A 10,941-nucleotide genomic window follows, 5' to 3' on the forward strand; every position below is an offset into this window, starting at 1 on the left:
AAAGCAACTGAGAACTTACAGACTTATCAGCCTAATGCATTATCACTATTACGAAATATTAAACAAATCGAATCCATTAGTAACATTTAAATCATGTCCCCCTGTTCCTTTGTTCAAGTGTCGTCAATAACATAAAATTAATTATCCATTTTTTATCTGACACTATATGTCACAAGACCAATTATTTGCTATTATGTGTAACATATGAAAAATATTATCGTTTCTGTTATAAGGCTAAAGTAGGCTTAAATTATTTTATTACAATGTAAATAACAAATTATAACATTTTATTTTCGCTGTTTGTTAGCATTGGTTTTCCTGGATTTTTAAATCACTTTTTAGTTTAAGACAACAAGCAAGTTGTACTTTTTCTTTATGTATTGTAGCGATTTTGAAAGCAAATAGTTTTTTTTTTTTTCATATTAAAGTAATTGAGAACTTACAGAACTATAAAGCATTTTCACTGTTACAAAATATTAAACTAATCGAATCCATTACTAATATTTAAGTCCTGTCATCCTATTCATTTGTTTAAGTGTCGTCAATAAATTTAAATAAATTATCCATTTTTTATCTGACACTATATATTACAAAATCAATTATGTTATTTTGTATAACATATGAAACATTGTCGTTTCTGTTACAAGACTGAAGTAGGCCTAAATTATTTTATTACAATGTAAATAACAAATGATAAAACTTATCGTTGCTGATCATTAGCATTGGTTTTCCTCGATTTTTAAATTCATTTTTCCCTCACTAACTGGTTTATGTTAGGTATCAATCTCGTGTAGAACACAATCGAAGAAGGCGTTGTAAATTATGGTCAGAAAGTTGGCTTCTGTGATGTGATGCGTTGGCTTGGTTCGACACACTGCACACCTTCTCAGCCAGCGTCTCGGCGCTCCGAACTAGTATGCAGGCCAGTTGACGATGGCTGGTCTAGCCGGTGACATTTTGTAGATCAACACTCCAAATAACCCCAAGAACAGCTCTAAGGACGACGGCAGCAAGAAAATAGTTTTATTTATTACACTATGTTATTATTGTCTGATATTGCAATGTGGCCATTCTGTGAATATACATTCTATGTAATTATATAAATATGTATGTATAGACATATAATGTTTATTATATTTTTATGTCATCACGTAGACTATTGTGGAGACTGGTAAATGTTTATATTCATTTCAGCATTATGGATAATATTCAGAAAAGTGTGTCACAAGAACGTGCTGCCATTATTCATGAAGAAGGTGAATTGACGCATTGTGGCAGCAACAGATTTGGCGGTTCAAATAATAGTGAGAAAAACAATAATTCTATGAAGTGTAATATATGCGGCGAGGTTTTTGTAAAATCGCAATCTCTGAAACTTCATTACCGTATACACACAACCGAAAAGTCATTCAGTTGCGATCTCTATGGGAAGTGTTTCTCAGAATCGTCAGTTTTAAACAGACATATATCAGATTCGGGTCATCTCAAGATTCACTCCCGCCTACACACGGGCGAGACATCATTTAAATGCGGTGAATGTGGAAAGTCTTTCTCAACGAAGTCAATTTTAAAAAGGCATGCACGCATACATACAGGTGAAAGGCCATTCAAATGTTCTGTATGTGGAAAGTGTTTCTCAGAATCGCACAAGCTAAGGATTCATTCTCGCTTACATACTGGTGAGAGACCATTTATGTGCGATAAATGTGGAAAGAGTTTCTCAACGAAAACATATTTAAAAAGGCATGCGTTCGTACATACATGCGATACGCCATTCAAGTGCGACATCTGTGGAAAGTGTTTCTCAGATTCTGGTTACCTCAAGATTCACTCCCGTCTACACACGGGTGAGAGACCATTTAAATGTGGTGAATGTGGAAGATGTTTCTCAATGAAGTTCGTTTTAAAAAGGCATGCGCGTATACATACAGGTGAAATTCCACTGAAATGTGATATCTGTGGAAAAGGTTTCTCAGAATCGTTTTACCTCAAGATTCACACCCGTCTACACACGGGCGAAAGACCATTTAAATGCGATGAATGTGGAAAGTGTTTTTCAGCGAAGGCAGTTTTAAAAAGACATGCACGCATACATACCTACGAAAGGTCATTCAAATGCGACATCTGTGGAAAGTGTTTCTCATTATCCGGTAACCTGATGATTCACTCACGCCTGCACACTGGTGAGAGACCATTTAAGTGCGATAACTGTGGAAAGTGTTTCTCAACGAGAGCAGTTTTAAAACGACATGCGTATGTACACACATGCGATAGGCCATACAAGTGCGACATCTGTGGTAAATGTTTCTCAGAATCCGGTTACCTCAGGATTCACTCCCGTTTACACACGGGCGAGAGACCATTTAAATGCGATGAATGTGGAAAGTGTTTTTCAGTGAAATATTGTTTAGTAAAGCATACACGAAGACACAGGCGAAATGCCTTTCAAATGTGATATCTCCGGAAAGTGTTTTTCTCAGAATCCGGTAACCTCAGGATTCAGTCCCGTCTACACACGGGCAAGAGACCATTTAGATGAGATGCATGTGGAAAGAATTATTGGGAATCAGGTAGTCTAAGCATAAACTCCTACACAGTTAAAAGAACTTTGAAATGTGATATTTGTAGAAAATGCTTTACGTGTAAAGAGAAGCTAATAAGCATGTATATTTATACTTAGACCAATCTTAATTTATATTAATTGTCTGTGAAATTTTTTTCTGGAAAATTAGGCAAGTTGTAATTTACATGTACATTGAAGATTTTCGAGTGCGGATGCATATTGGGAAAGTACAGCAACCTGAAATAGTAATATACGTTACAAGAGCGGTATGTTGACGTTTTCATGGTCGAGTAAAAATTGAAAAAGCGAAACGTAGTTGAGCTTTTTTAATTTCCGAGAACATGAAAACAAACATACAGTTCGTGTATCGTACATTATTTTGTGCGAAGATCGTTTATTACATACCTGAAAGACGAATTTTATCATTCTTCAACATCGTTACTATAAAATGTTTTCTGTGTTTACTATACTCCAGCTGGCCGTGATATATGTCTTGTCTTTTTTTCCCCCCTGTCTATAAATGCGAACTTAAAACAAACGGTAAGGTTATGTAATGATTTATTTTTCATTTTAATATTTGAACAATATTATTTATATAACATATTGCAGTAATAGCATCGCCATCTGGAATCTTGTTGATTTTTTCACGGCTTCCTTAATGTTACTTGTATCAGGAATGCAATAAGTTTCGTGGAGTAGTAGACTTTACTTAATTTTTGCAAATATTTAAAAACAATAATTAACAGTGCAATTTAGGTGAAATTGCAGTGGTAAGTTTCCAATTTATAATTATTACTATGTTAAACGTCTGTAAAAATAATATGTTAAAAGCCTAAAGCAGTAAAATGAATGTCGCACTTAAGCGGTAAGAAGAGGGAAATTGTTATGTGTGTTACGTTGGGAATACTGAATGTGGTATTTCACACTTACCGCGTATTGGTTCAGTGCGGAAAACAAGCAAATACGCACGATCTCGCACAAAAGTTGTTGCTGCGCATAACGTTAGCATTTTTATTTTTATATTTATATATTTACTGAAAGCGAAAATGATCCTCTATTTAAAACTGATAATAATAGGGAAGAACCTTTGAAAATAGAGCATCTACATCCGCAATACTTCCCCCGACGTTTGCAGAGAAAATTTCTTATTAACTCTCAGGTGTGATTTTTAGCAGTTTGTTGTCTGATATTTGCTTTTAAACGAAACCATGAACGCACTTAGTAACACACGAACATCAGCCACTCGCAGACAAAGCGTTTCTCAAACTAATTACAAGCAGTCACCTGCACATGCGTTATACAGCCTTGACGACTGGATTCTCCCAATAAGCAACCGTGCTCAGATGGCCTGTAACTCAATCTCACTGTATGTATATCTTAATTCACGAGTAAAAGCTTGGAATTTTGTATAAGATCATATTTCCATTGATTTTGCACACAAATTTGTTACATACAGTAAAATCGCTCTATCTGGCACCCAAATAACCGGCAATACCACAACAATGGCACTTCGATTAGGCAAAAATAATTGTCATTCATGCGTAAGGAAAGAGTCGGACGAAGATGTGAGTGGGTTTCGTGAATCGCACATGCCACATATTATGTTTACTTTTTACAATGTTCACGAGTGGAAACATAGATTAAAACCCTTGTTATATTCCTTGAGTAGATCGGGTAGCATCGGTAAGCTGTAACTTGGGCCTTACAAAAAATGCGTAGAGACGATATCTTTAAATTTACCACTGGAACTCGCCCGTTTCGAAGAGGTGTTGAATGAGTCTAATTAGGGAAGTGTGAAATTCTCTGTTCCTACAGCGTGTAAAAGTTTAATTCGAGTGATAGTATAATATAAACAAGCAGGCATTAGAGATGAGTCATTCCATGTCAAATCAACAAATTGTCTGTGGCACAACTTTCTTGAATACTGATAAAAGTTGTTGCAGTTATTGATTGATATTGACTATGAGTACATGCGAAGTATTTTGTGCAAAGTCCTACTCATTTCTTTGATATGCACGTGTTTGTACAGTACTTCATCCCTCGATATTGGTGAATGTCTATTCGGAAAAAAAAAAAAATCATGACTTACAAATGGATAAGAAATTTCTCTGTCAAAGTTAGTGACAATATATTAAAGAACATTTTGTACCATTGAATGACAAAGTAGTACAAACTAAGTTTATATTATAATGGAAATAAAACAAAATATGTAAAAAATGGGTCCATAATTCTTTGTTGTATTGAAGATAAAGGGAAGGTGGAATAATAATGAAATGTTAGTAGTAAAAACATTCAAGCATTCTGTATACATGGTAGAATTTTGAACTTGTATTTCGGCTCCCTTCCGTCTAGGCATGTGTGTACGTACATGCATGTTCAAACCTGCTCGGAGCTTGACTAAGCATGTCTTGAAGGTGACGGCACTCCACTGCCAGTCTTGGGATAGCCAAACTACAGTATTTGTCATACCTATTGTACACATTAATGTTCACTTTCGGATATAATACATCAAACGTGTCTGATTTAAGCGGTATCATCAGTAGAATTGTTGGGTTATAGATAAGTGAATTAAAACTGTGTGCCGTTATTTGTAGACTTGCGCATACTTTACAGTAGATTGACGTTAAGGCATTTCTATTTCAGTCTATTTCATGGGTGACGATAGAATTAGGTTGGATTGTGTCCAATAAAATGGATTGTTATTCCGTAGGACAATTGACAGGTGATTATTGTCACAAAATAACATATACCTAATCTATTGCCTTGTTGGACGTGAAAACGTGCCTCATCAAGACAGGCAATTATTGTGGTGCAGACTGAGAAGACCGAAGGTCATAGAGACCGTTTGTTATCATCATCTGAAGATATACTGCAGTGACAAATATACACATCTCTTTAGACCAAAATGTTGTGATCCATATAGAAGATATAACATGGTTATTAAGAAGGGTTTACAACGGGTAACAGAAGATCTCGCTGACAGAAAGAAAAGATTCTCTCTTATATCTGGCCAGTGTGTATTACAAATTGCTATATAAGATTATAAAATAATAGTGGTGATTCTGATGAATTAATGGACACGATCAGCCATTTTCAGTACCACCAGACTAAAAGCGAGAGTCAATAAATTTATTATTTGCACAAGTAGGAATATCACCCTTGAAGCAAAGGAGGCTCAGCAGTTAACAAAAATTAATATATGAGGAGAAAAATTCGCTCTGGCCCCGGGGATCGAACTCGGTTCCTTGGTTCTACGTACCAAGCGCTCTGACCACTGAGCTACGCCGAATTCAATCCACAACACCGGATCGAACTCCTCTCCTTCCTTTGTGGCCTGACTCCAAGTTAGGCATATATGTTGACGTATATGTCCAATGTCAACTGCCATTATATTAGGAGCGCACTCAGTTGAGTGACTTGTTTGGCCAGGATTCCGCAGTTAAGTGCGCAGTAATCTGTACAGACATATGCACTACAGCTATGAGAATATTATAGATTTATTAATTGGTTATACAGAATAATATCTGCAATATTGACAATTAATATTTGAGGAGTTATAGTTAACAAAAACTTCCTCTTGGGAAGAGAAAGTTAGCACAAGCTTCATCAGTTATCAGAGGTAGACTGGAAAAATCTCTTCAGATTACACTGGATTCGAGCTCAAAAAATTCAGAAAAAGATTTGGTTGCACTTGGTAGGGACTACAAGGACCTTCTTGACTGTGTTAAAAGTTCCTTACAAACGGCATTAACAATTCAAGAGAAAATACGACTAGTTTCATTTGCACCACGAAGTTGGTCATTAAAGAAAGTAGTTGAGGAATTTGGAGTATCATAGTATATTGTAAGAAAGGCGAAATCAGGTGGTGTGTTCTTTGACATCACAAGAACATTGGCCATCCCGTGCCTGAGAACTTTAAGCCAACAGTAGCTGAATTTTATGAAGATGATGTTACAGTCGCGTATGTCCTGGGAAAAAGGATTTTGTGTCTGTAAAAAAAAAAAACTACAACAGATTCTATTGTACAAGACTAGGTGCAGAAGCATTTAATACTGTGTAACTTGAAAGAATTGTACTGTACACATTATTCTGCGAGAAAAACCCCTCACTTTCTATTGGGTTTTCCAAATTTGCCGAGCTGCGTCCAGAGCACGGCATACTGGCAGGTGCAAAAGGAAAACATACAGTGTGCATCTGTGCAATACACCAAAATGTAAGACTCATGGTGCAAAGTTTAAAACACATACTGATAGTTCATGGCATGAATGAAAAAAGTCATCAAATGATGGTATATTCTACAGAAAATGAACCCTGATCCTTACCAAGGTGTGAAAAATGTCCTGGGCTTGGAAAAGCACGTGAATTCTTACTGGAAAGCGAGGAAGGCATGCAGGACGTTGAATATTACAGTAGACTGATCTACATTGAAAACATTTGTTACACCATTCAAAGAATTCGCCGAAGAACTCATTGATAAGATATGGGTAATTTATCGTCCTCATAGCTTCATTGCTCATAATGAGGCCCAATATTTGAGGCAGTGTAAGGAAACATTAAAGAAACACGAATGTGTAGTACTAGTTGATTTTTCCGAAAATTATAAATTCATAGATCAAGATGTGATTCAAGACTACCACTGGACAAATGACCAGGCAACTCTCTACCTAGTAGCTATTTATGTGCATCAGGATGAAACACCAACTGTTCCCAAGCCCATTTCTCTATGTATAGTAAGTGACTGTTTGATACATGTAACCAGAAAGTTTTAATTCAACACCTCAAAACATTAGACGAGAATATGAAAAAAATGTTTTACTTTAGTGACGGAGCCTCATCTCAGTATAAAAACAGGAATGTTACAGGGGATAACTGGTTCAAATCAATGGATGAGCTAAGAAAAAATCTGCTTGACGTATGTTGGAACAGTGCGGAGAAACAAAAAAGAAATTCCGCCACAATTTTTGCCTGACAAAAAACGAGAAGTTGGATCAAATAAATTCGGATTCACAAGAGACAAAACAATAATGTCTTTTGTGTCAAATAAATCCAAAGCTGTTATTTTGATGTCTTCCATGCAGTTCTATCCATTCCTCTGTAAAATCTAACATGATAATGTTATATGATGCAACAAAGAGTGGTGTCGATGCTCTCGACCAGAAATGTGCATTGTTTAGGGCTGGACGAAAATGTAGAACAGGGCTGGGCAGCAAGAGCGGAATCTACTCTTTCACGGGGAGCCATATGATTTCTCATCATCCCCTTTCTTCCCCACCGAACACCGCGCAGCGTTGATTCCGAGACGGATGAATATTAAGCGTCCCCGTTTTAGAGTCTGGATGCGCTCCCGATGTCCAGGCCTGATGTAGAAGATGGCCTTTAGCTATCTGGTATGCTATGTTGGATATTTCAACCATGGATAAATATACAATAGAATGCGTAACTGACTGAGTTTCCCGTAAAACATACTAGAGTCGCTATTGTAGAAATTGATCTCGCTGCCACCTGTTGGGCGGAGGAGCATTATGACAGCTAGCAGCGCTCCAAGTAGCGAAAAGAGTAACTAATTACTCCATGCATTTAGCAGCGCACCTGGTGACGAAAATGTTAAACTGTGCAGAAAGTATTCTCTCCCACCCTCATCGATATTCAAAACTAATCCAATTTAAAATAAAACATTTACATTTTTATTCCTCACAGCATCTTCTACTGAAAATTCTTACCGGAACCAACAAGATAAAAGAGACGATCTATTTTACACTACCCAATTAGAATATAACCAGACAGAGACAAAAAATAAAGCAAAAGTTTAGATAATTGGGATTGTATTCTTTGGGTATTTATTGTACAGCGCAATGGAAAAGTCTGCAAGAACTACTTTGATAGTTCAATTTATTATATTACTATTACTTTACAATACATTCAACAACACAATTTTTACAACGTCCATAAACAGCACTGTTTAACATACACCGCTTATACACACGTATCACTTTATGTTCACTTATTAGCAAGTTTCTGTCTGTCATCTTGCCTCCTCGAGCAATATCTCGAACGGATAAATAGAAACTCTGGTTAATGTACCCAACACGTAGTTCTAATGGTCACCACCTCCGACGTTGGGCGCTGATCATCTTATTTGAGCCCTCTGCCGCCAGATGGTGCTGACCGCAGTTTCGCATCCTATTATATATTTATCCTTGTTTCAACCGTGAATGGTCACATTATCCTAAGAGTTAGTGATACAGACTATAAAAAAAGTCGTCACAATTTTATTAAGGACCTCGGGATGGAACTTATATTGGGTCACCTTAAGGTGCGTGCCACTATTTCCACATTTCCAAGAGAACTTTGGCAGATGATAGATTTGTAGGTATCAGAGCAGCAGTACTATCTGATGCTGACACACAACTTGAAGGTCCACCAAAGCAAAGACGATGTTGCATTTGCCCACGCAACAGCAACAAGAAACACCCGACTAAATGCAATGTATGTCACCGAACTGTATGCAAGAGTCATTCTGAACAGCGAATCATCTGATATGATTGCAGCGACTGGTAAGTTTTATGTTTTCCATGGACAAATATACTTATTAACATTTTTTTAGAAAAAATATACAATTTTGTACACGCCTGTTACATTTTATATACAAGAATTAGCAACTAAGTGTGGACATACCACTCCTATATCATCACTAGAAAGAGGGCACAGTGTATTATTTTAGATAGAATTTGTATGTTTTTATTTGCATATACTTATTTCGTACAATTAAAATAATGTTACAAATTTGGTGGCATTGTGTCTGTATATATGCGACTTTTTTATGTTTTCAATTGAAAAAATAAATGTTAAATATAAAGTGATTTTTGATTATATTCTGCAACAGGGTCACTTATGACCCCACGATAGTAATGTAAAAAAAAATAAGGATATTAGTTGAGGGCTAGGAATGTGTGGTATATGTTGTTATTGTTGAGTATTTCTTCTAGTAGGCCTATATGTAGTGTTTTCTTCATTGATATGTTAGTGTACAAGTTGGTTACGTTGAATGTTGCTATGTTGCGCTGTGGCGTACGTATGTTCTTCCTTTTGTTTACTAGATCTATATTCTTTCTCTTTCAGTGGCGGCTCGTGGATGAAACATCATGTGAAGGTACAAATACCAGTACCATATCCATTCCGGTGATTCGATATAACCATATATAAATGTTAAAACATTATTATTTAGGGAGAAAATGTAAAGTTTCAATAAATAGTTTGTATGGCGACAATAGCACCATCTAGCAACGGCGAGTACAATTAATGGCACGTTAGCCAAGCAGCCTCGCTGCTTACTGATGTTAAAGTTTACGTATACACAAACTAGGTTTTCGACTATTTAAGAAAAATTAATGTATTACTTTTTATTATTTTTTTTGCGAAATAGCTGAAGTGCCACTTCACTCTCTTCACCTGAATAACCGCCACTGTCTCTTGTGGAGTTTACAAGTGTAATGCTGTTTCGCATGAATTTCCTTCTGTTCATTTTGGGTTGAGGGAAAACTCTGTAAAAATTCTCAACCAATTTGCTTGTCCCAACCAGGATTTGAACCCGGACCAGCTCGTTTAAAGGTCAGACATGCCAACCATTACTCCACACTGGCGAACAATAAGTCATGTACAATCACTATTGCTGTAAATTATACAGTAAAATAACAGATCAATCACCAAATTTTCCTTATCAAAATTAATTAATTCATTCATTCATTCACGGTGTTCAGCACACGTGCAGGTCTTTCACTGTAAACCCAGCATTCTCCAGTCTTCCATTTTCTGTCTTCCTCTTAGTCTCCGCATATGATCCATGTAACTTAATGTCGTCTGTCATCTTCTTCCTCCCGAAGTCTTCCCTTTCACCATTCCTTCCAGTACATCCTAGTCCAGGGGTGTATTTTGCGGGCTACCGGGGCTACCGGCGGTAGTCCAAGGAAATTACAAAAGAAAAAGTTTATAATATAACATAATGTAATAATTTTGTATTATTAGTTTTACCATAGTAATTAAAATTAAAGTAATTGTTAGATATATTTTGTGTAATAATAGGGTCAGGGGTAGCCCAAACCCTTTAACCAGTATACGCCAATGCATCCTACAGAAGGCAGTTTCTTCACAACCAGTGACACAACCAATTCTTTTTTCTCTTCCTGTTAGGTTTCAGGATCATTCATTCTTCACCCACTCTTTCCAACACAGCTTCGTTTCTTATTCTGTGTGTTCATTTCACACGCTCCATTCTTTTCCATATCTTCATTTCAAATGCTTCTAGTCGCTTCTCTTCACTTCGTCGTAATATCCATGTTTCTGCCTCATACAATGCTACCATCCACACAAAGCACTTCACT

General features: G+C 36.5%; 1 protein-coding gene across 4 annotated transcripts in view; it reads left to right on the plus strand.

The window, feature by feature from the left end:
- Nucleotides 1-10,591, plus strand: part of LOC138693101 (zinc finger protein ZFP2-like) — a 76,279-nt gene extending 65,688 nt beyond the window's left edge. For 3 of the 4 annotated variants that reach the window (XM_069816724.1, XM_069816726.1, XM_069816725.1), the window contains exon 5: nt 1,195-3,977. In XM_069816724.1, coding sequence (XP_069672825.1) covers nt 1,195-2,455 — 1,261 coding nt within the window. In that variant the 3' untranslated portion in view covers nt 2,456-3,977. Of the gene's footprint in view, nt 1-1,194; nt 3,978-9,682 lie in introns of those variants that run through there. The other variant, XM_069816731.1, reaches the window with a different exon arrangement.
- Nucleotides 10,592-10,941: the final 350 nt, after the last annotated feature.

This window comes from Periplaneta americana, chromosome 17 (genome assembly GCF_040183065.1).
Source record: "Periplaneta americana isolate PAMFEO1 chromosome 17, P.americana_PAMFEO1_priV1, whole genome shotgun sequence".
Lineage (NCBI taxonomy): Eukaryota > Metazoa > Arthropoda > Insecta > Blattodea > Blattidae > Periplaneta > Periplaneta americana.